At 42.9% G+C, this 26,820-nt stretch overlaps 1 protein-coding gene across 3 annotated transcripts in view; it reads left to right on the top strand.

Annotated features, from left to right (window-relative positions):
- tll1 (tolloid like 1) overlaps positions 1-26,820 on the top strand; it is a 372,266-nt gene that overhangs the window by 295,782 nt on the left and 49,664 nt on the right. For 2 of the 3 annotated variants that reach the window (XM_033019027.1, XM_033019018.1), the window contains 6 exons: positions 1,720-1,845; positions 6,865-7,025; positions 15,037-15,217; positions 23,329-23,451; positions 24,716-24,841; positions 26,609-26,736. In XM_033019027.1, the coding sequence (XP_032874918.1) occupies positions 1,720-1,845; positions 6,865-7,025; positions 15,037-15,217; positions 23,329-23,451; positions 24,716-24,841; positions 26,609-26,736 (845 nt within the window). The remainder of the gene's footprint in view (positions 1-1,719; positions 1,846-6,864; positions 7,026-15,036; positions 15,218-23,328; positions 23,452-24,715; positions 24,842-26,608; positions 26,737-26,820) is intronic. The other variant, XM_033019035.1, reaches the window with a different exon arrangement.

The following is a 26,820-nucleotide window of genomic DNA, read 5'->3' as shown; positions in this document are numbered from 1 at the left end:
ATTGTGGTGAAAACCCACGTGGTCATGAGGAGAACGTACAAACTCCATACAGACAGTGCCCATAGTCAGGATCAAACCCTTCGTGCTACCAGGACCTGTTGCGTTACTCCAGCACTTTGTGTTTTACTCAAGATTATAGCATCTTCAGTTGCTTGGGTCTCCACAAATTTCTAGTTCCCCAAGTCATTAGGAAATGTCATTAAAGCTATCGTTTCCTTTCTGAAACACTAGAATTTTGGTACTTTAAATTCTTTGGCGACTTATAAAAGCGGCAGAATCAAGAATAACAGCATTAAATTTGCATCCAATCTCCTACTGAACTTTTGGAGTTAATCAGGAAGTTTTACTAAAACTCCATGTCAAATCCAAGGTGGCATTTTAACTCTTAAGATCAGGTGGGATGGGATCAGTGGAAAGGGATTTTGTTTTTATTACCCAGGGTGAGCTTTGAAGGATCGGTGAAATAAATATCTTTGGAGCGTTGGAGTCACGGGAATCTGCAGATGCTAGAATCTTGAGCTAAACACACAGTCCTGGAGGAAATTGAGCTGTTCAGCAGACTTGATGGGCCGATGGGCCTGATTCTGCTCACAGAACTTATAAACCTATGAACTTATGGAATGAGAGATAGTAGATAGAATGGGGGCAGGAAAATAATGGGTCTGGGAAGTAGGAAGGAGTGGGTGATGGTGAAGGAGGAGGAAGGCAAAGGGACTGGGTAACAGACACAGGATAGAGCAAAAGAAAAGGTATATGCCAGAAGCTGGGTAGAAGCTGGGGGCATGATTTACTTGAAATTTGCAGAATTCAAAGGTCTTACATTGGGTTATAGGCTATCCAAGGCGATATGAGGTGCTGATCTTCCATTTTGTATGTGGCCTCACTTGCTGATGTAGGAGGCCAAGGACATACAGGTCAGTTTGGGAATGGGAATGGAAAAAGTCTGGCAACTAGGAAATGTAGCAGGCACTGGCACTGTGCGGCATGGTGGCACAGCGGTAGAGTCGCTGCCTTACAGTGCTTGCAGCGCCGGAGACCCGGGTTCGTTCCCGACTACGGGTGCTTGTCTGTACAGAGTTTGTACGTTTTGCCCGTGACCACATGGGTTTTCTCCGAGATCTTCGGATTCCCTCACACTCCAAAGGCATACAGGTTTGTAGGATAGTTGGTTTGGCATAAGTGTAAATTGTCCCTAATGTGTGTAGGGGAGTGTTAATGTGTGGGGATCGCTGGTTGGTGGGCCAAATGGACTGTTTCCGGGCTGTATCTCTAAACTAATCTAAACCAAATGCTGAGTTACTCCAGCACTTTGTGTCTTTTTTTGTTCCTTGCTTCTACAAGATGTGACTGCTGGTGGGACCATGTTGAAGCAAGCCAAAATATTGAAAATTGTGTGTATGGGGATTAATTGGATAGTGCTTTTAAAGATCGGACATGCAAAAAATTGGTTGATGGTTTCCTTTTGTGCTGTATAATTTAGCGACTGCATAATCGGATACAAGGACATGTATTATGCTCGTTCAGAGTTTGCACCAATCTTGTATCAATGTTAACTGCAAGAAAGCTGGTTGGCTTGTCACCTTGACTGCCAGTGCAAGATTGATTGTTGGCTGAATATTGAACTGCTGTTGCTCAGTAAATGTAACAGTTGAACTCGCCCAATCCAGAAGCAACAGCCAACGAGTTGACTAACATATGATTTTTATTTCACCTCCGCAGAGGAGGATGAGTGTGCCAGACACGACCACGGAGGCTGTGAGCAACAATGTGTGAACACTTTGGGTAGTTACAAGTGTACCTGTGACCCAGGCTACGAACTTGCAGCAGACAAGAAAAATTGTGAAGGTAAATATTGTTCATTAGCTTAACGGGCAATTACATGAGGATATTGCCTTTATGCTGCATATAGTGTTTGTTCAGTTTTAGTTGTGAGTACTACATGAAATGTGCAGTGATATGACATGGGTTCCACTCTCTGGCGAAAGTCTTTATGCCCCTGTCCCACTTAGGAAACCTGAACGGAAACCTCTGGAGACTTTGCGCCCCACCCAAGGTTTCCGTGCAGTTCCTGGAGGTTTTTGTCAGTCACCATACCTGCTTCCACTACCTGCAACCACCTGCAACCTCCGGGAACCGCACGGAAACCTTGGGTGTGGCGCAAAGTCTCCAGAGGTTTCCGTTCAGGTTTCCTAAGTGGGACAGGGGCATTCGCCTCCTGCTAATAGCTCGCCAATGCATGTCCCCATTGCAGCACTGGTGGAAGCAGCTTATTGTCACATGTACCAGTTAAGGTACAGTGACATTTGAGTTACCATACAGCCGTACTAAGTGAAAAGCAACAAGACACACAACCACATAAAAGTTGACATAATAATCCACCACAGTGGATTCCAGATTCCTCACTGTGATGGAAGGCAATCTTCTTCCTCTTGTTCTCCCGTGGTCGGGACAGTCAAACCACCCGCAGTCAGGGCAATCTAAGCCCTCGCAGCCAACGATCGAAGCCCCCATCGGGTTTGATCGAAACACCCGGGTCATGACGGTTGAAACTCTCTCGGTATGGAGCTCCCGAGTCGGTCTCTTCTTACCAGAGACCGCGGGCTTCACGATGTTAAAGTCCACAGGCCCCGCGGTTGACAATAGACAATAGATGCAGGAGTAGGCCATTTGGCCCTTCGAGCCAGCACCACCATTCAATGTGATCATGGCTGATCATCCCCAATCAGAACCCCGTTCCTGCCTTCTCCCCATATCCCCTGACTCCGCTATTTTTAAGATCCCTATCTAGCTCTCTCTTGAAAGCATCCAGAGAACCTGCCTCCACCGCCCTCTGAGGCAGAGAAATCCACAGACTCACCACTCTCTGTGAGAAAAAGTGTTTCCTCGTATCAGTTCTAAATGGCTTACTCCTTATTCTTGAACTGTGGCCCCTGGTTCTGGACTCCCTCAACATTGGGAACATGTTTCCTGCCTCTAGCATGTCCAAACCCTTAATAATCTTGTATGTTTCAATGAGATTACCTCTCATCCTTCTAAACTCCAGAGTGTACAAGCCCAGCTGCTCCATTCTCTCAGCATATGACAGTCCCGCCATCCCGGGAATTAACCTTGTTAATTAACCTACGCTGCACTCCCTCAATAGCAAGAATGTCCTTCCTCAAATTAGGGGACCAAAACTGCACACAATACTCCAGGTGTGGTCTCACTAGGGCTCTGTGCAACTGCAGAATGACCTCTTTGCTCCTATATTCGATTCCTCTTGTAATAAAGGCCATTCGCTTTCTTCACTGCCTGCTGTACCTGCATGCTTACTTTCATAGACTGATGTACAAGGACCCCCAGATCCTGTTGTACTTCCCCTTTTCCCAACTTGACGCCATTTAGATAGTAATCTGCCTTGGTGTTTTTGCTACCGAAGTGGATAACCTCACATTTATCCGCATTAAACTTCATCTGCCCACTCCCAACCTGTCCAAGTCACCCTGCATTCTCATAGCATCCTCCTCACAGTTCACACTGCCACCCAGCTTCGTGTCATCTACAAATTTGCTAATTTTACTTTTAATCCCTTCATCCAAATCATTGATGTAAATAGCAGCGGTCCCCGCACCGAGCCTTGCGGTACCCCACTAGTCACTGCCTGCCATTCTGAAAGGGACCTGTTAATCCCTACTCTTTGTTTCCTGTCTGCCAACCACTTCTCTATCCATGTCAGCACTCTACCCCCAATACCATGTGCCCTAATTTTGCCCACTAATCTCCTATGTGGGACCTTATCAAATGCTTTCTGAAAGTCCAGGTACACTACATCCACTGGCTCTCCTTTGTCAATTATCCTAGTTACATCTTCAAAAAATTCCAGAAGATTAGTCAAGCATGATTTCCCCTTCGTAAATCCATGCTGGCTCGGACCGATCCTGTTACTGCTATCCAAATGTGCGGCTATCTCATCTTTTATAATTGACTCCAGCATCTTCCCCACCACCGATGTCAGGCTAACTGGTCCATAATTCCCTGTTTTCTCTCTCCCGCCTTTCTTAAAAAGTGGGATAACATTAGCTACCCTCCAATCCACAGGAACTGATCCTGAGTCTATAGAACATTGGAAAATTATCACCAATGCATCCACACTTTCTAGAGCCACTTCCTTAAGTACCATGGGATGCAGACCATCAGGCCCTGGGGTTTTATCAGCCTTCAGTCCCATCAGTCTATCCAACACCATTTCCTGCCTAATGTGGATTTCCTTCAGTTCCTCTGTCCCCAGATCCTCTGGCCACTACTATTTCAGGGAGATTGTGTGTGTCCTCCTTAGTGAAGACAGATCCAAAGTACCTGTTCAACTCATCTGCCATTTCCTTGTTCCCCATAATAAATTCACCCTTTTCAGTCTTCAAGTGTCCAACTTTGGTCATAACTATTTTTTTCCTCTTCACATACCTAAAGAAGCTTTTACTATCCTGCTTTATATGCTTGGCTAGCTTACCTTCGCACCTCATCTTTTCTCCCCGTATTGTCTTTTTGGTTATCTTCTGTTCTTTAAACATTACCCAATCCTCTTGCTTCCCGCTCATCTTTGCAACGTTGTACTTCTTCGCTTTAATTTTTATACTGTCCCTGACGTCCCTTGTCAGCCACGGTCGTCCCTTTCTCCCCTTGGATTCTTTCTTCCTCCTAGGAATGAACTGATCCTGCACCTTCTGTATTATTCCTAGAAACACCTGCCATTTTTGTTCCACTGACATCCCTGCTAGTGTATCTTTCCAGTCAACTTGGTCCCATAGTCCCCTTTATTCAACTGCAACACTGACACCTCTGATCTACTCTTCTCCCTCTCCAATTGCAGATTAAACCTGACCATGTTATGGTCACTGCCTCCTAATGGCTCATTAACCTCGAGGTCCTTTATCAAATCTGGTTCATTACATAACACTAAATCCAGAATTGCCTTCTCCCTGGTAGGCTCCAATACAAGCTGTTCTAAGAATCCATCACGAAGGCACGCTACAAAGTCCCTTTCTTGGGGTCCAGTACCAACCTGATTTTCCCAGTCTACCTGCATGTTGAAATCTCCCATAACAACCACAGCATTACTTTTACTACATGCCAATTTTAACTCCTGATTCAACTTGCGCCCTATGTCCAGGCTACTGTTTGGGGGCCTGTAGATTAGTCCCATTTGGGTCTTTTTACCCTTACAATTCCTTAGTTCTATCCATACTGACTCCACATCTCCTGTTTCAATGTCACCCCTTGCAAGGGACTGAATTTCATTCCTCACCAACAGGGCAACCCCACCTCCTCTGCCCACCTGTCTATCTTTTCGATTGGAGCTTCGATCCCCGGCAAGGGGATCGCAAGCTCCACGATGTTAAAGTCCCACAGACTCCCGCGGCTTGGAGCACCGGGTCGGTCTCCAGGAAAGGCCGCCAATTCCACAACGTTAGGCTGCAGTGCGGACGGAAAAACGATATGGAAAAAAATCGCATCTCCGTCGATGTAAGAGATTGAAAACAAAGTTTCCCCCAAACCCACCCCCCCACCACCCCCACCACCCCCCACATAAAACAAACCAAGGAACATTAAAACATACTTTTAACACATACTAAAAATAACAAAAAGACGAAAGGACAGACAGACTGTTGGCGAGGCAGCCACTGCTGGTGGTGCCACCCAGTGTAAAATTAACCCATCTTTAAGATGGGTTAAGATCTGGTAGAATACTTTTTGGATGTGCAGCTATTTTGATAATAACACAGAGATTATGAGAAAAGGCAATTTTTTGTTCACTTATAAAACATTCAAAACATTCACCTTTCTGTGTTTTTTTGCTCTGCTTTAGCCCTTTTGTGCAAAATTAATCAATTTATTGGATTAGGTTTCAGTTTTTCCACTTTTCCAGCTTTCTTAGTTTAAACCTTTCTCCTCCTGAGGGATGATACTGAGATTTGAGCAAATATTGTGCCTGCATGTGAGGGTGAGGTAATGACGTAGACATTCACAGAACATTTACCATGAATCACTGGATGACAACAACCCTCTGGTATCTCATCGAACAATAGGATATTTCTAAGGCAGAGATAGATAGATTCCTGATTAGTATGGGTGTCCGGTGTAATGGGGAGAAGGCAGGAGAATGGGGTTTGGAGGGAGAGATAGATCAGCCTTGATTGAGTGGCAGAGTAGACTTGATGGGTCGAATGGTCCTGTCACTTATGACCTTAATAGTTAATAGAAATCCAAACTAATTGTAGCCCATCTCCAGTGCTGGGACATTCACAACTAAAGTAACTCTGCTTCTGCTGGGGGCAAACAAATTAATACTTTGGAGGTTGGTTCTGGCACATTTCCTATCTGTTCCATCCCAAGAGGAGCATTTATTACAAAGATTGGCAAGATGTGGCCATCAGTCATTCATATGTGCTGCTTCTTCTATAATAATTAATAACTGGTCCCACTGGCCTTCTCACCGATGACTCTTTAAGCAATCAAAACTCAGTGCAAGTTATGGCCTGCAATGAGGATGACTTAAGTCACAGCTCAATCTACCTTGTGAAGAGATTCTAAAGTTAAAGAGTCTTAAAATGATAAAGTGAGTAAACAGGCCCTTCGGCCGAACCTGCCCGCACCAGCCAACATGTCCCAGCTACACTAGTCCCACCTGCCTGCGCTTGGTCCATATCCCTCCAAACTTGTCCTATCCATGTTAAGATGTTCCTTGCATGCCTATTTCTTCAATGCTAACATAGCACTTAGCTATTTAAATAACTACTTGTAATAACAGGCGAGTTGTTGTGTTGGTATTCATTCTTGTGGAGAGAAATTGAGTTTACAATTGAAATTTTGCTATTTTTTTAATTTTAGCTGCCTGTGGAGGACTCCTATCAAAGTTAAATGGAACAATCACCACACCAGGCTGGCCAAAGGAATATCCTCCAAATAAGAACTGTGTTTGGCAAGTTGTGGCTCCCACTCAGTACAGGATCTCTATGCAGTTTGAATTTTTTGAGCTAGAAGGCAACGATGTAAGTAATCTAAACGTTATTGTATTACAAATTGAACATTCTTAATATTAGGTAAATATTAACCCATACAAGGTGACAAAGCTATATTAGAGGGTCATTGAGTCATACAGCATGGAAACAGGCCCTTCAGCCCAACTCATCCATGCAGACCAAGTTCAATCTTCTAAACTAGTTCCATTTGCCCGTGTTATAGTCATAGAGTGATACAGTGTGGAAACAGGCCCTTCATCCCAACTTGCCCACACCGGCCAACATGCCGCAGCTACACTAGTCTCACCTGCCTGTGTTTGGTCCATATCCCTCCAAACCTGTCCTATCTAGGTATCTGTCCAACTGTTTCTTAAACGTTGGGATAGTCCCAGCCTCAACCACATCCTCTGGCAGCTTGTTCCATACACCCACCACTCTTTGTGTGAAAGGTCACCTCTCAGATTCTTATTAAATCTTTTCCCCTTCACCTTATGTGTTTTGCCCATATTCCTCCTAACCTTTCCTATCCATGTACCTGTTCAAAGTGCCTTTTAAATATTGTTCTAGTTCCTGCCTCAACTTCCTCCTCTGGCGACACATTCCATAAATCCACCACACTCTGCGAGAAAAAACTGCCCCTTAGGTTCCTACTAAATATTTCCATCTCATCTTAAATTTTATGTTCTCATTGTTTTGATTCCCCTACTCTGGGTAAAGGACTGTGCATTCACCTTATCTAGTACTATTATTATCTTATACATCTCTAAAAGATCATCCCTCATCCTCCTGCGGTCCAAGGAATGCAGTCCTTGCCTGTCCAACCTCTCTCATTAGCTCCGGCCCTCAAGTCCTGGCGGCATCCTTGTACATCTTCCCTGCAGTTTTTCTGACATTACAACATCCTTCCTTTTCTATTTGGTTGCATATCTCAACAATGCAGTGTTGGTATTTAATCAGCTGTTGGAAGAAGTGGTCACAACTAGAATGCTTATTTAGCATTAGGCAACAGGTCATATTACGTCACCATTTCCCTATATGCAATAGTAACAAATTATTTCATTTTAATATGTCATGCAATGCAGTTTTTCAACAGCTCTGTGAGTGCTTATGTCTTCCTCGTACCATCAACTTGATAAAGCAAATGGGCTGTGTTCTTTTCTGCATTTCAACAAATTTCTTCACAATTTCATTAGAGGCATCGTGCTGAACTTAATTGTACCCAACACAGTAAATTTAATTTGCCTTGAACTTTCTGTCCCAACATAAATATGTCCAGGTAATTTACCAAAGCTGTGCATAAGGTCTTGTTGATGAACTGAATATCGGCACAAAAATAATATATATTGATTTAGAAATTTGTTTGTCTACTACATTGTAGATGCTACCTAATTTAACAATGTTTTTGCATGGCCCTCTGTACATAGGGCATAATTACCATGGAGGCCACTTGATTTATTTCAGTGAAGTCAATTAGTGCGCTTCCTCAAATGCAAATAAATGGTTCACAAATTGCTCAGCCTGCAATTGCAAAGATAACAAGAAAGTGCAAGGTTAATGAACCTGACTTTTAGTCTGAAGAAAGGTCTCGACCCAACACGTCACCTATTTCTCCAGAGATGCTGCCTTCCCCACTGAGTTACACCAACTTTTTGTGTCCATCTTCGGTTTCAATACAATACAATACAATACAATTCAATTTATTGTCATTTGGACCCCTTGAGGTCCAAACAAAATGTCGTTTCTGCAGCCATACATTACAAAACAAAAAGACCCGAAACACAACACAGTTTACACAAACATCCATCACATCGCTGTGATGGAAGGCAAAAAAAAACTTATCTCTCCACTGCACTCTCCCCCCCCGATGTCAGAGTCAGAGTCAAAGTCAAAGCCCCCGGCTGGCGATGGCGATTGTCCCGCGGCCATTAAAGCCACGCCGGGTGATGCAAGGCCGGACACCGGGTCTTGTTGTTAGAGCCCCGGCGGGCGCTCGCAAAGTCCCGCGGCCATTCCAAGCCGCGCGAGGCGATGGTGAGTACCCGCTCCAGGTGCTCTTCAATCCCGCAACTCGGGCGGGAGAAGTCGCCGTTGCGGAAGCCCCGAAAAGCGGTCTCCCAGCAGGGACCCGTGGGCTCCCGGTGCTGCCGTCCGCCAGACCCGCAGTTGCAGCCTCCGAATCTCCGGGGGTCGGGCCGCAGCAGCACTCCACCACAGCTCCACCCGCTCCGGACTCGGCCAGCTCCGTGACGGTGAGTAGTCGGCAGCTCCGTAGCTGGAACCCCAGGTCGTTCCTGTTGGAGGCCGCTCCACGTTGCAGCCCCAACGACAACGGAGACCCGACAAAGAAAAGGTCGGGTCTCCCGTGCAGGGGAAAGATTTTAAAGTTACCCCCTCCCCCCCACCCCCCCACACACATACCCCAACAAAAAAAATAACAAAAACTACATAAAAACGAGACAAAAAAATAATAAAACACAGACGGACTGCATCTTCGGTTTCAACCAGCATCTGCAGTTCCTTCCTGCACTGACTTTTCGACTTTGATTTTGGTCAAAGCTAGACTGATTTTCCCCAATCGGTGTTGCTTCAGCCTGACTTTTAGGAATTGAAGAATTTCAGGACCATCTCCCTGAGTCTGCCTGTGTCCTGCCAAATCCATTCAACCAGAATGTGCAGGAACTGCAGATGCTGGTTTAAACTGAAGATAGACACAAAATGCTGGAGTAACTCAGCGGGACAGGCAGCATCTCTGGAGAGAAGGAATGGGTGACGTTTCGGGTCGAGACCCAGTCTGAAGAAGGGTGTTGTCTAACCATTCGTCTAACCATTCAGACAGTAGACACAAGTAACTGCATATGCTGGTTTACAAAAAAAAGGCGCAAATTGCTGAGGTACCTCTAATGGGTTAGGCAGCATCTCTGGAGAACATGGATATGCAACGTTTCAGGTCAGGACCGTTCTTCAGACCAAAGAAGGATCCCGACCTAAGTTGCCACATCATCTATCCTATACTGAGTTTCTCTAGGACATTGTTTTTTGCCCAAGATTCCAGCATTTGCAGTTTTTTGAGTCTCAAGTTCTGATACTACTGGAAAGGCTGGTTATCTGAAATTGTTGAATTCAGTTGAAATTCAGTTGATTTCAGTGTTGATTTCTAATGGGCCTGTCCCACTTAGGCGACTGCAGGAGACTATGCAGTCGCCACATGTTCGCTGGTGGTTGCCGGGAAGTCGCCTTCATGGTCGTGAGAAGTTCCCGCATTCTGAGAACTTGTGGCGGCCTCATTATGGTGATCGTGAATTTTTCACCATGTTGAAAAATTAGCGGCGACTAGAATGAAGCCACCATGGAGAGTAGCGAGAATTCTCGTGCCGTAGGTTGGTCGCCAGGACATCCTAGTGGGTTGCCAGGAGGTCGAAGGCTCTCGTAGGTTGTAGCCGGTGCTGACTGGTGACTTTCATTGGCTCATTGGGGAAAAAAAAGTAAGCAGTAGTTTTCAGAACCAAGGATAACCGACCGGTAATGTTAATGTCCACCGAGCTTCACGGCCGTGTATCCCTGGCTTCTTAAAAATTGTCTCCTTCTTTCCCCCCCCCCCCCTCCTCCTTTTTTAAAGGACTTACTATACACTGTGCTTTAACCATTTTAATTACAGCGCCAACCTTCCTGTGTCTGTATCACCTGACTTTGCACCATGGGAATTGCACTCAGACAGCGCTCGCCCCACTTGCCCTGTCCCCCGCCTGCATAACGGGCTGATGAAAGAAGCAATCTATTTGTGTGTGTGTGTTCCACTCTGACAGTCGCCGTTCCAGTTGCCGGTATTTCAGGCGACTGCCGGCAACTTGACAGTGGCCCGGCAGTCGCCTGAAAAATCGCCTAAGTACCTTCTGAAGTAGGACACAAAATGCTGAAGTAACTCAGTAGGACAGGCAGCAACTCTGGATAGAAGGAATGGGTGACTTTTCGGGTCGAGACGCTTCTTCAATCTGTGGAAGGGTCTCGACCACGAAACATCACCCATTCCTTCCATCCAGAGATGCTGCTTGTCCCACTGAGTTAACTCCAGCATTTTGTGTCCTACTTCGGTGTAAAGCAGCATCTGCAGTTCCCTCCTAATCACCTAACGAAGTTGGGTTGCGTAACTGACGGAAATGCAAGTGCGATCCAGGGATCCATGGAGGAAGTTGTGAGGGAGGGGAAGTGCCTGATGGAGGAATCACATCGAAACTGAGGGATGTGATGAAGAAACATTAGGATATCAACACCTTTAGCACCATCAACATTTGCACCACAATCTCCCTTGGGCTCTACCCACTTGAAACCATGCCCTTTGTTCTCGCCTCCCCATCACACTATGCTTGGTTTCTGACCTTGTCTTCTTCTGATGTAAGATCATCAATCCTGAAATGTTTCACTGTCCATATATAGTACCTGAAGAAGGGTCTCGACCTGAAACATCACCCATTCCTTCCATCCAGAGATGCTGCCTTTTCCGCTGAGTTACTCCAGCATCTTGTGTCTATCTATGGTACCTGACCCATGAGTGTCTCCATCATTTTATGTCAGATTTCCAGGATTTTTTCTTTTGTTGCAGTTTCTTTGTTTTGTAGCCACTTAGAAGGCAAGAGGTTTGTTCTGGTCACATGAAAACTGCAATAAAGAAGTGTTTGTTTTGTTACTGCCACTTTACAGATGCTAAGTTGGTCTGCCAAGGTATATTTGCCTGGTCTTCAATCTAAAATCAATTCTGCAGACAGATTTGGTCTGTTCACTATTCACTGTAGCACTCCCATTGTTGGCAATTTAACAGTGGCTATACATCACCTGGCAGGACTTTGTGTTCCTCTTCTCCCTTTGTTGTGACATATCTTCATTGATCGATACTGGCCTTTGTAAGAATGCTCTATCTGTGCATTCTTTGTCACTCATTGTCAAAGATTGGGCTGCACGATGAATTAAAAAGGTAATTATCAAGAATTATCAATTTATTCTGCAGGGAGATGAATATTTATAGGTCTGCCCTTCATTAAAAGAAAGGATTCCGTGATCTAAAGCTCCTTGGGGAGAATTCCCATCGCGGAGAGTGCACCTTGAAGCACGCAACCCTTAATATTCTGTCCAATGAATAAATGAAAAATTGTAGACGTTAAGCTCATGACTTTGTAAAATGCATTTTCAGTGACAGCCACTATCTGCTGGAACTGCTAGACTTTGTTTTAGTATTAGTTTTAGAGATACAGTGCGGAAACAGGCCCTTCGGCCCACTGGGTCCACACCGACCTGCGATCCCCGCTCATTAACACTACCTTACACCCGCACTAGGGACAATTTTTACACTTATACCAAGCCGATTATCCTACAAACATGCACATCTTTGGAGTGTGTGAGAAAACCGAAGATCTCGGAGAAAACCCATGTGGTCACGGGGAGAACGTACAAACTCTGTACAGACAGCACCTGTAGTCGGGATTGAACCCGGGTCTCTAGCGCCATAAGCCATGTAAGGCAGCAACTTTACCGCTTTGCCACCGTGCCACCTCATGAGATGTACAAAAACAGGAGCTTTGAGGTATAGGTTAACATAACAAAAAATAAATAACCGGTAAAAAGATTGCCACTCTGGCAACACATTTATATAAAACGTAAATGAGTGTGAAGAACTAGAATACTTTGCTTAAGTTGGTACATAAATATAAATATAGAAATATACGTATAAATATACATATAATATAAATATAAATACACTCTTGGAAAGATGGTGTGATTATAACCTCAGCAAAATGAAAATCTACAATGCATTTTCTTTTCCTGTGAAGTTGAGCTGTGGTATAATGTTAAGATTATTATTTGCTTATCTTTATTTGCTATTCTTATGTTCTATCGTTGTGGACCATCCTTCCACTTAGATAGATGAACTAAAAGGCACTGATGCAGTTTCCTTGAGCTATTCATCATGGTGATGCATAGGTTATTTCAGTCAGGTCATACCTAGATTGTGCTAAGTAATGAAAATACTGCTGCAGCTGCTAGAGATTGGTTTTGTTTCTGAGGAACCTTTATGTAAAAACTATTGCATTTGCATTAACTTGGACTAGTATAAATTCGCAGAGCAAAGACAATTCTTTTTAGTTTCAACGTAGTTTATTGTCACGTGGTTATAGTTTGTAGGTAGAGTGGGAAGCTTTTTTTTGCATGTTAATCAATTGGCAGAAGGTCAATACATGATTACAATCGATCCATTTACAGTGTACAGATGCATGATGAGGGTATAATGTTTAGTGCAAGGTAAGGATCAAAGATAGTGCAAGGTTTATCAAAGATGTAGATAGTAGTTCAGCACTGCTCTCTGGTTGTGGTAGGATGGTTCAGTTGGCTGATAACAGCTGGGAAGAAACTGTCCCTGAATTTGGAGGTGTGCGTTTTCACACCTATACCTTTTGCCTGATGGGATAGGGGAGAAGAGGGAGTGGCCAGGGCACGACTCTTCCTTGATTGTGCTGCTGGCCTTGACGAGGCAGCGTGAGGTATAAATGGAGTCAATAGAAGGGAGGTTGGTTTGTGTGATGGTCTGGGCTGCATCCACAATTCACTGTAATTTCTTGCTGTCTTGGATGGAGCTGTTCCCAAACCAAGCTGTATCCTGATAAAATGCGTTCTATGGTGCATCTGTAGAAGTTGGTGAGAGTTGTATGGGGACAGGCCAAACTTCCTAAGCTTTCTAAGGATGTAGACTTTGAAACTGGCTGTATTTTATAGGTATCATGCCTGTTTCTAATTCAAAAAATGGCAGGCAACAATTCAATAATGGCAAAATTGGGGAGCAGGCAAGGAGTAGGGAATTCGTCTTAGCTCATTTGTTAACACTCATTTCACTTCCATTACAATTTTAAGTGGGTTTGTAAATAGGCAAGAAGGGAATGTGGTAAATGTCTTGCTGCAGATTCAATTTGGTATTATGCTTTAGGTCAGTGGTTCTTAACCTGGAGGTCGGAACCCCCATGGGGGGTCATTTGGGGCTTTATCGGGTGTCATGAAAGGGTCATAAATAACATATCCATTTGTTGAGCCCATTTTTACAAACCTACAGAGGTATTTACCACATACAGTATTTTGTTTGCGCGTATATATGCCAAAAAGGTTAAGAACCACTGCTTTAGGTTCTAGGATGATCTTTGGAATTTAATGTCTAAAAGGACAGAGCTTGTCACCGCCAAGATTCTCCAATTACTTAAAAGATGGGCCAGGAGAGAGTCAGAGTCATAGAGTGAAACAGTGTGGAAACAGGCCCTTCAGCCCAACTTGTCCACATCAGCCAACAGGTCCCAGTTACACGAGTCCTGCCTGCACTTGGTCCATATCCCTCCAAACTTGTCCTATCCATGTACCTGTCGAACTGTTTCTTAATGCTTTGTACATAGCAGGGATTTGAAAAGAAATGTTGCTCTTATTCTGCTCTGGTCACATCGTATCCTTCTGTCCGGATTGCTCTGACTGATCTAATGCACAGTCATAGAGTCATAACGCATGGAAACAGGACCTTTGGCCCAACTTGTCCACGCCGACCAAGATGCCCCATCTACGCTAGTCCCACCTACCTGTGTTTAGCCCATATCCCTCTAAACCTTTTCTATGTACCCACCCAAATCTATTTTAAATGTTGTTATTGTACCTGTCTCAATGACCTCTGACAGCAGCTCGTTCCACATACCCACCAGCCTCTTTGTGAAAAAGTTGTCCCTCAGGCTCCTATTAAATTGTTCCCTCTCACCCAGCCATCTGGCAATGTGGCAAATTTCTTGCCCTCTTTATACTCGAACATCTAATTATTGTTTAACTTTTAGTGGTAACACACTTCATGATGATGTCTATGTCAATGGCTGGTGGTGTAGTCAGTCTGAGAACTTGGCAACTATTGTTTGTGATACTAAAAATTCTTTCCTCCATGTCAAAGTTCTCAATAAAAAGCAGACGATGGGTATATTCTCATGCATGCCATTCATACATGAAATAATCTGCTTGCTTATTTTTTTAATATCAGATCTGCAAATACGATTATGTGGAGATCCGCAGTGGCCTTTCATCTGATTCCAAACTTCACGGAAAGTTTTGTGGGACAGAAGTGCCCGAGGTTATTACATCGCAATACAACAACATGAGGATTGAGTTCAAATCCGACAATACCGTTTCAAAGAAAGGTTTCAAGGCCCATTTCTTCTCAGGTATGTTGATCTTCTCAATGTGCAGCGGATCACATTAGCCCTGGTAGAATGCAAAGTGCTGGGGTGACTCAGCAGGTCAGGCTACATCTCTGGAGGACATGGATGGGTGGTGCTTCGGGTCGGGAAGCAGACTGAAAAAAGGCTCCAGTGCTTTGTGTTCTACGCAAGATTCCAGCATCTGCAATACCTTGTATCTACATTAATGCTGGGATGTTGTCGCGGTAGTACAGTGTCCTTGTTATTCTATTTATATCAGTGTCTTTATAATCTGAGCAGAGTTTTTATTATCCAGTCTGGGGTTGAAGTCCACACATTGATGCTCATGGATGAATAATGCACTAATCTGCAGTTTTGCTTCTGTGTTCACCTGAAGATTATTTTCAAGTAATTGAAAGAAATTCCTTGCACGATGTAAAGGGGCTGTCTCACTGTGGCGACCTAATTGGTGAGTTTAGAAGAGATTAGGAGAGTTTGAAAAAGTGTCATGTTGAAGACCTCCTGCGAATATGTAGAAGACCTTCTTCGACCTCCTTCGACTATGTTGAAGACTAGCTTCGACCAGCTACGACTAGCTTCGGGAAAATTGGACACCGAACAGTGGAGAGTGAAGACGACCTCCTTCGATCTCTTTCGACTTCCCTTTGACTATGTTGAAGACTATCTACAACTACCTTCGACTACCTTTGATTACCTTTGACTACCCTTGATTACCTACGAATAACATGCTGACCTACTACGACCTACTTCGGCTAAACCTACGAGTAAAAAAAATATTGATTTTTTGCATGACGACCTTTTTTTACTGGCGGGCATTTTTCAGCTTGTTGAAAAATACGCCACAACCTAGCTAAGGCCTCAAGTACACGGGGACCACTCTCGAGCATGAAGTAGAGTTACTCCTAGGACCTCGTGTCGACCATGCTGCAAGTATGAGTCGAGGGCAACCTCTTCTAAACTCTCCAATTAGGTCGCCGCATAGGGATAGCCCCTTAAACATTGACAGATGCTTTATAAGGGGCCGTAAAAATGCACATTAAAACTTTGGACAGGATGATGGGAGATGATTTGCCAATCTCACTCAGGAATGAGTGTGACTTCCATCTTAGTTTAGTTTTTAGATACAGCGTGGAAACAGAGTCCACACCGACCAGCGATCCCCGCACATTAACACTATCCTACACACACTCGGGACAATTTACACTTATGCCAAGCCGCCAATTAACCAACAAACCTGTACGTCTTTGGAGTGTGGGAGGAAACCAAAGATATCGGAGAAAACCATGCGGTCACGGGCAGAACGTGCAAATTCCATACTGACAGCACCTGTAATCGGGATCGAACCTGGGTCTCCGGTGCTGCAAGCGCTGTAAGGCAGTAACTCTACCGCTGCGCCCACGGTGCTACCGTCTACCAAAAGAGGAGTTCTGGAGTGATACATCTTCCCTCCAGGATCCCTTTTGTGAAATATTGGGAGAACTCTTGAAGCAAATCACATCTCCCCTCGCCAGTAAATGTTGTGAATCAATTGGGAGAAAACTGCCGAAGGTTGTTAGCAACAGTAATGCAACATTTCCTTCCGGATTACTTTTCTTCAGTGGCCTTCACGCTTCCCATGTGATCTTCTGGCAGCTTTACTGGTTATGATAATGGATTATTTCATAAATCCTGTCACACTTAAGCACATGAGACTCTATTTTGAGTATTTATTTATTTGATAAATAAGCAGAACTGTCAAAAAACAAATCACAAGGGAGGTTACTATCCCTGAATTCACATGCCATCTCTTTAGAATGCAAAGCAACTAAGCTTGAATCAAGAAACAAATTGATTTTCTATATATTTGAACACTGTGTATGTTTTACATTTTTCCTTGGCCAAGGACATGGTTGGAACTGTTTATGTTGCACTTCTGATAAGTTGTATTGGTACAACTTTATTGGAGCAACTCTAAACTGATTTTTGGGTTAGTATGTTCATTTTTGCTTTTGTTCTAACCTGTAGAATTTGGCTCTGTGGCAAGTGCTTTAGATGCCAAACGTGTTGAGTTGCTTCCAAAATGGAATCCTAAGCATATGTACAACATGATTCAAAGCTGGATGACATACTGATGAGGGTTTCAGAATACTTTAAAAATATATATTTATTCATGACATGGGGGCATCATTGACAATTGAGTCATGGAGTGATACAGTGTGGAAACAGGCCCAACTTGCCCACACCGGCCAACATGTCCCAGCTACACCAGTCCAACCTGCCCGCGTTTGACCCGTATCCCTCCAAACCTGTCCTATCCATGTAACTGTCTAACTGTTTCTTAAATGTTGGGATAGTTCCTACCTCAACTACCTCCTCTGGCAGCTTGTTCCATACACCCACCACCCTTTGTGTGAAAAAGGAACCCCATAGCTTCCTAGTAAATCTTTTCCCCTTCACCAACAACCAATGGCCTCTTGTCCTCAAGTTGCCTACTCTGGGCAAGATACAATGCCAACAGTTATTGTCAGTTGATTGCAGCCACAATTACAACATTTAGAAGACATTTGGCCAGGTACGTGGATCAGAGAAGCATAAAGGAATGTGGGTTTAATGCTGGCAAATGGGGTTAGCATAGTTTGGCATCAAGGTCAGTGTGGAGAAGGTGGGATGAAAGGGCTTACTTCAGTGCTGTCTAATTCTGTTTCTATAAAAAGTAACACTTGGACCAAGTGTGTAGGAAGGAACTGCGGATGCTGGTTTAAACTGAAGGTAGACACAGAAAGCTGAAGTAACTCAGCATCTCTGGAGTAAAGGAACAGGGAAGTTTCGGGACGAGACCCTTCTTCAGACTTCTCGTCCTGAATTGTCACCTATTCCTTTTCTCCAGAGATGCTGTTCAACCCGTTGAGTTACTCCGGCTTTTTGTGTCTATCACTTGGACCCAACTGGGTAAGGATTGCAAATTTACTTCCTTGGAGTACATAATTGAACCGAAACATGTCATGTCACTGATACCATTATTTAGATTGTCTTTAAAAAAAAAAAAAATCATATTCATTTAGTTAGGTGGAAATTAAATTCTCCCAGTTGCCGTGGTGAGGTTAGAACTGATGTCCCTGCCTCACCGATCTGGACTGTGGCAGTGAGATTCAAGAAGTGACTAGAGCCAAAATGTCACCTATCCATTTTCTCCAGAGACGCTGCCTGACCCGTTGAGTCACTCCAACATTTTAGTGTCCATCTTTGGTATAAACCAGCATCTGCAGTTCCTTGTTATTCTCATAATTTACAGTTATATCAGTGTACACCAACTGTGGGCCTGCTGGAAATAAACAGACTGGATCCAGTCATTTTTCATTGCCTGTTTGATGTCAGAACCATTATTTTGGTGCCCAATGCCTTCTGTGGCCATTCAGATAATAATCTGACTTCCTGAGTAGCACAACTGCAGAAACCCGGGTTCAATCCTGTTCTCAGGCGCTATGTGCATGGAGTTTCCACGTCCTTCCGGCGAAAGCAGGACTTTCCTTGGGGAGTTCTGATTAGTTTAGTTTAGTGATACAGCACTGAAACAGGCCCTTCGGCCCACCAAGTCCGTCCCGCACATTAACACTATCCTACAAACACTATGGACAATTTTACATTGATACCAATCCAATTAACCTACAAACCCATACCTCTTTGGAGTGTGGTAGAAAACCGAAGATCTCGGAGAAAACCCACAGAGTTCATGGGGAGAATGTACAAACTCCGTACAGACAGCACCCGCAGTCGGGATTGATCCCGGGCGTCTGGCATTGAAAGACAGCAACTCTATCACTGCTCCACCGTGCTGCCCAATGCCGCCCTCTGTGCCGAAACCATCTTGTTTCTTCCCAGTTCACCACAGATGTGCATTTGCCCACTCCCTCGATCTGTCCAAATCACACTGGAGCTTCTCAGCATTCTCCTCAAGGCTTACCTTCACATCCAGCTTTGAGATCATTGTTAATGCGGGGCCATTCCTTTAATTCCCTGATAGAAATCATTCATGCATATTGTGAGTAGCTAGGGTCCCAGCACTCAACCCTGCGATCCCCTCTCACCACTGTCTGGTTATTCCATTTCTATCCATATCACTGCCTTAATTTGATTAGTATGGGTGTCTGGGGTTATGGGGAGAAGGCAGGAGAATGGGGTTAGGAAGGAGAGATAGATCAGCCCTGATTGAATGCCGGAGTAGACTTGATGGACCGAATGGCCTAATTCTACTCCTATCACTTATGACCTTATGACCTTAACACAATACATGTAATTTTGCACATCTGACCTCTTTTGTGGGATCTTATCAAGGTTTTTTTTGTAACTGCATTTATATTACATGCACCAGCTTTCCTTAATCTATTCTGTCAGTTACATCCTCATAAATTCTAGTAGATTTGTGAAACATCATTTCCCTTTTACAGATCCATGCCCAATCTTGTCACATCTTTCTCTGGGTGCTCAGCTATCAGATATTTTATCATGTCTGCCAGCAGCTTCTCCAGTGATGCTGCCTGACCCAATAAGTTCACCATTTTGTGTCTATCGTTGGTGTAAAACAGCATCTGCAGTTCCTCCCTGTCCTCTCCATTACTGATGTTGGGCAAATTGGGCGCAGCAGTAGAGTTGCTGCCTTACAGCAGATGCGGCACCGGAGACCCGGGTTCGATCCCGACTACGGGTGCTGTCTGTACGGAGTTTGTACGTTCTCCCTATGACCTGCACAGGTTTGCCCTGAGATCTTCGGTTTCCTCCCACAATCCAAAGATGTACAGGGTTTGTAGGTTCATTGGCATGGTAAATGTAAAAATTGTCCCTAGTGTGTGTAGGAAAGTGTTAATGTGCGGGGATCACTGGTCGGCGGGGACCCGGTGGGCCGAAGGACCGGTTTCCGCGCTGTATCTCTAAACTAAACTAATAATCTACAATCACCTGTTTACTCTCTACCTCTGTTTTTTTTTTTAAATTGGGGTCACATCAGTTTCGATCCTATGAAATTGATCCAGTCTCTGAAAAAACCTTGTAAATAACCTCAAATACATTCACTATTCCAGGACAACTTCCTTTAGTGTTCTGTGACACAGACTTGTACGGGGTTTGTCGATACTTTATCCTTCAATATTCCTAAGGTCATTCTCCTGCAAGTAGAGATTTAATTTTTTACCTTCCTCTTCCTGAATCCTGTGATCCCCAACATTTCTGGAAAGTTATTTGTAATCTGCTATATTAAACCTGAACAGAGTGAGAATCTCTTGGGTAAACACAAAATGCTGGAGTAGCTCAGCGGGTGAGGCAGCACCTCTGGAGAGAAGGAATGGGTGACGTTTTGGGTCGAGACCCTTCTTCAGACTCTGCTTTGGGTCGAGACCCTTCTTGGTATGTCTACTTTGAAAAAGTTCTCCTCAGGGTATGTCTACTTTGAAGAAGTTCTGCAATCATAGTGTACTAATTCCTCTTTTATACTTAAAGCAATTATTTAATTTAATTTACTTTAGTTTAGTTTAGTTTACTTTAGTTTAGAGAGTAAGCTGAAACGGTACCTTCGGTCCACCGAGTCCGCACCGACCAGCACATTAACACTATCCTACACACACTCGAGACAATTTATATTTATGCCAAGTCAATGAACCTACAAACCTGTATGTCTATGGAGTGCGGGAGGAAACCAAATATCTCGGAGAAAACCCACGCAAGTTATGAGGAGAATGTACAAACTCCGTACAGCCAGCACCCGTAGTCGGGATCGATCCCGGGTCTCCGCCGCTGCAAGCGTTGGAAGGCAGCAACTCTACCGCTGCGCCACCCTAAAGAACACCACCAACAAATTAGACAAATCTGAATTCCCCATCACCAAATGATGTTGACGTATAGGCATCGTATAATCAAGTATAAGAACAGGAAATTGCAAGATATGGTTTCACCAGTATGTAAGGATTTGAAGAAGAATGAAATATGATAGTCCAACGCTTGCCACAGTTGTACAGGATGCAATTTATGATTATAATCACAAGGTTTTAATTCTCTGAGCAGTGTAAATGGCTGTATCAAATATCCACATGGCTTATCATTTGTGCAGACATTTTAATGGAAATATCTGCATGTATGAAGTAAAAATGTCCATTTATCACAGACACTGGGATTTCTGTTTCAAATACTTTTGCAACTTTTAACTAGTGATGACTGCTGGCCTAATTTAAATGAAAGGATATAGATTTGAAAAATTCTCTTTTAAGGGGCCTTCTCTTCTATTTCTACTTTCCACTTTTTCTTTTTTATTTTATTTTTTTATTTTTTATATACACACTTCACGTTTTTCTACTCTCTACCATCTATTTTTCCACTTTTTCCCCTTTCTATTGTTTTCTTTTTCTTGTCTTGCTTACTTCCTTCTCATAACATAAAACTAGAGGTTGTACATAGAATGGATTACGGTATGACATAGTTGGCACCTAAAATTAGGTGCCACTGTATTGTTTTGTACTGTATTAACTTCTAATAAAATAAAAAATAAAAATTAAAAAAAATGAAAGGACATTTTAAGTACAGCATTTAGTCATCGGATTATCCCGTGGCATTTCTTCATTCAGTTAAACGTGTGTATCTTCTTGTCAGTTATCTCCTATTGCTCCTTAAAATCTATCCACAAGGTCAGACTGTTCCACTTTCTGATTTTCTTTTTTGCAACCTTCCTGATGTAGACACATTGAGGAAAATGACAACGCCTAAGGAACCAACCTGAGATTTTCTGTTTTGTGTGACTTTAGAGACCATCTTTGCGACTGAGAAGAATCATTCGCAGAGATGATTAGCCCCTCAAGAGCATCAGATGCTGTTGTCAACTATAAATATAAAGCAAAACTGTTAAATAAACTCAGTGCTTGCAGCGTAACAAATTCTTAACTGTACAACTGCAGAACTCTTCAAGGCACTGAGAAAATGTATTCATATTCTCAAGTGTGAAGGGGATCATAAATCATTGGTGTCAAGTTTTTATTCTGAAGCCATTTCCTTGTGGGATTCACAGATATTAAGTTGGCTTATGTACCCCTCCATTGATACATGGAAAAGTAATGCTGCTGGGCAATTGGAATCCGTTCACCAAGAGCATTGTCTCCATATAAAGGCGCAGCGGTAAAGTTGCTACCTTACAGCGCTTGCAGCACCAGAGACCCGGGTTCGATTCTGACTACGGGTGCTGGAGTTTGTACGTTCTCCTCGTGACCTGCGTGAGTTTTCTCCGGCTGCTTCGGTTTCCCCCCCCCCCCCACACTCCAAAGATGAGAAGGGAAAGGGTTAAAAGGGGCCTAAGGGTCAACGTTTCCACAGAAAGGACGGTGGGTATATGGAACGAGTGCCAGTGGAAGGAGTTGAAGCTGGTACTATACTAGCATTTAAAAGACATTTGGATAAGAACATGGATGGAAAAGCTTTAGATGGACATGGACCAAATGCAGGCAAATGGTGTCAGCCTGCTGTATAACACTGTCATTCTATGACATCTGACCTACTCTTGAATAATGAGTGGACTGTGTACTGAACCATTGGGACTTCTGAACAATTAGAGCATTACTGATAACATGTTTGCGTTAGTTAAATAATTATAATTCAGGTAGCTCAGTAAAATTAAAGGAAAGGATCAGTTCTTCACCCATCACTGATCTTTTTGTTTATTTAATCAGAGCCTATATATGAAAACGGGCGGCATGATGGCACAGCGATAGAGTTACTGCCTCACAGCACCAGAGATCCACGTTCGATCCTGGCTATGGGTGCTGTCTGTACGGAGTTTGTACGTTCTCCCTGTGACCTGTGTGGGTTTTTTCAGAGATCTCCTGTTTCCTCTCGCACTCCAAAGACGTACAGTTTTGTTGGCTAATTGGCTTGGTAAAATTGTAAATTGTCCCTAGTGTGTGTGTGTAGGACAGTGTTAATGCACGGAGATCACCGGTCGGCGCGGATTCGGTGGGCCGTAGGGCCTGTTTCCACGCTGTATCTCTGAACTAAACAAAAAAAATAATGTGATTATTTTGTGAACGAGCATGAAATTTGATAATTGAAGGAACAAGCGGCACACGTTCATCTCTGGTGCTATCATAATACGTTTTCTTTCACAGACCGGGAAGCACCATGCAAAGAGAAAATTTTTATTTTTGAATCCTGCAAGAACCTGCTGCAGGTATCCCTTTCCAGCCGAGTAGGTATTATAGACAGACTGGCGACCTCTGACAGATTCAGAGGTACGACCATATGTCCTCTGACTGGCTGACATCTAACAGTAATTCTCGTCACTTGTGGCCTGACGCATCCATTGAAAACTGTTAGACTGGTTTCTGTGAATATGCTTCTGTCCCGTGATAATCCGTTTATATAAACTAAATTATTCCACCTCTGCAAAACCTGCGCTCATCTGACTACATCACCCCTCAAGAATGCCGCTTTCTAAAGCTGCAAATTAACAATAAACACGTTGTTGGGCAACAATACTTTGTGTTACTACACACCAAACTACAACGTACTTTTCATCTTGTAAACTTATTGAAATTAATCCTCCTGCCTACGTGTTTCTAATTTTCTGCCCACCTACATTTAAATTATTATTCATATCAGTGCTAAATACAAACATGTTGATTTGTCGTGTAGTGTTCAGACCAAGCATCGTCATCATGTTGCAGCACTTGAGATTTTTACTCTGTAATTTTTGTTCTCTGAGATCCTCACATCTAGTTTTCAACAGCTGCCCGAGAGTCTCAGTTCACAACATGCAGAAGTGATTAAAAAAAAAAATGCCTTGCATTATGGAACTGAGTGTCAGAAACAGTCTGCCAGTTTTGACCAAATGGATGAACTGCCCTTGCCTGATATGACAACTCTTGTAGAGAGATGGGAGCTAACTGCCACTTACTGGAATGACTGCTAATATTATTACAGCTTTTCTCCCCTGCAGCGAGTTTGTGGCTGTTTTATGTAGATTCCAAGGATTATATCTTCGGTGCTAACCTTTGCTACATTCTAACACAATGACACCTTTTGTTTTAAAGGAATTTAGTTTAACCGAGTGTGATTTCTTTTACTAAATACTTCCTTGATCGGTCATTCTGTTTGAAGAATATAGAGCATCTTCCGGTAGTTCTTAACTGCTGCTTAATCTGTGTGTTTCTGAAATCAGATTCATTCAAGCAAAATGCACTGCCGCGCACTTTAAAGTTACAGATGGTTTAACAGAGCAAGGCAGAGTCTTACTGAGGAGACTATCGAGAACTTGAAGCCATTGCCAAATCCAAAGCTTCTTCCCCGATCTGCTTGATGGATTGGCAATTTTAGGTGAAAGTGCAAGCTTAATAATGAATAGGTACAGCTAAAGTAGATGGCGTCATGGACAGTTGTGCCTATACTTTAGTTTACCTTGTTCTGGATGAACACGCATGCGTGGTTTAATTCTGACTGTTTGGGCTCGGAATTTATAAATGCATGATGTATGATCCCTCTCTGCCCTTTTCACAGATAAAGACGAATGTTCCAAAGACAATGGAGGCTGTCAACATGAGTGTGTCAATACAATAGGCAGTTATGTTTGTCAGTGCCGAAACGGATTTGTACTACATGAAAACAAACATGATTGCAAAGAAGGTATGTGTTGATTTGGCTGCTTAGACAAATGCATTTATTCATTTGATAGTTAAATCAATGTGAATTGATGTAATAACTCAGGACATTAATTCTCAGCTGCCTTAGAGCACAGCATTGCAGCAGGAAATTCTGGGAACAGCCTGAGGAGAAGGATGAAGAGATAGTGGTGTTTTATCAGATTTGATGGTCATTGTAATCAAATGTTAAGACTGTTCTCCTCCCCGGATTTATATGTGATATGCTCAGTATTTCCAGCATTTTGTTATTTCAGATTTGCTTCAGAGGTTACGGGGAGACTGGGGTTAGGAGTAGGTATGTTGCAAAGCCTACCTGAAGCGTCTTTGACAATCTGCCGCTGAGGTTGTGCGCGATTTTGGCGCCGTTTAGAGGGGGCGGGTTTAAAACGCGATTTTCTCTAAGCTGTTCCAATCGAAAATGTTCAGCCTAGTTAATTATTAACGAAAAATCGCTGATAGACCCCGTCGCAAAAGCTATTATTAGGTTTAAAGGCCTTGAATAATAGTTATAGTAGTTTAAAAATCAATCTTTAAACCCGCGACCGTCAGCAACCGCAGGGTCTCATAAAGAAAATAGCAGAAGGTAGGTTGTATATTTTTACATTAAAAAGGGCTTCTAAAGATCCTTTTATACAAAATTTATTATTGCGAGTAGCTCAATTTGGGCCCATTATATCGCGCAGTATTTTTCTCGGCATTTGAGGCACAAATCTACCGCAATGTGAACGTTCTAAACCAGCGCGTTCCACAGGGACCCACTGGAAAGCTGATTTAAATGGGCATTTATTTACAGCAATTGAACACTGAATTCCTTCCATTTGGCCTATAAATTAATGTAAATGAGATTTTAAAATCATGTTTTATTGTGAATTATTTGTGAATATTATTTGGACATTTAGGCTATTTAAAAATGTTAATCATTTATTAAGAAATGGATAGATGTTTAGATCTAGTAATTGAAGTCTGAAATTAGCTACAATTAGGTAACTAACTAATTATATGCTTTAATTTCAGGTCATCCAAGTAAGATTATTTTATATTTGTTTCAGAATGCTTCAATCTATGATAACTGAAAATTTCATTCAGTTCTCTTAATTTTTAAGAAAGTTATGGGCTTTTGACTGTTCACGATCACAACTTTTTTGTTATGTCCATAGAAAATCAATAGGGAACAAGATGCTCATTTCCGAGTATGAAAATGGCCATAACTTTTTAAATACTTGAGATATGAAAGTGAATTAGATGTCAAATTAAACTTATTTTTATGCTTTATCTGATGGCATAAATTACAGACTTGATTTTTTAAATCTCAAAATTTTGTAACATTGCTATTAGGAGGGAGAAACTACTCCTATTCCTTATTGTCATTGAAATATCAGTTCTTAACCTCCTTTGTGGGATTTGTGAATGACGTAGTCTTGTGGTACCCCACTAGTCACTGCCTGCCATTCTGAAAGGGACCCGTTAATCCTACTCTTTGTTTCCTGTCTGCCAACCAATTTTCTATCCATGTCAGCACTTCCCCTAATACCACGTGCCCTAATTTTGCCCACTAATCTCCTATGTGGGACCTTATCAAATGCTTTCTGAAAGTCCAGGTACACTACATCCACTGCTTATTGATAACATTACAGCGATTTGCTGGGACTCTGTTTATGAGTAAATGTATTTTGTTATTTATATGCAAAGTGTCTTGATTTTAACACTGCTCTGCTGATGAACTAATTGGCGATGTTGCTTTCTATTCCAGCGGAATGTGAACACAGGATTTACAGTGCCACTGGTCCCATCACAAGTCCCAATTGGCCTGATAAATATCCTAGTCGCAAAGAATGTACCTGGGAGATCTCTGCAACTCCAGGCCAAAGAGTGAAGATTGTAAGTTTATGAATGGAAAATATAATATATTTTAATATTAGCACCAGATAGAAGAGCTGGTTATCATATTATACTTCTTGACTA

This window comes from Amblyraja radiata, chromosome 1 (assembly GCF_010909765.2).
Source record: "Amblyraja radiata isolate CabotCenter1 chromosome 1, sAmbRad1.1.pri, whole genome shotgun sequence".
NCBI classification, from domain to species: domain Eukaryota; kingdom Metazoa; phylum Chordata; class Chondrichthyes; order Rajiformes; family Rajidae; genus Amblyraja; species Amblyraja radiata.
This window is presented reverse-complemented; position numbering and strand designations above follow the sequence as displayed.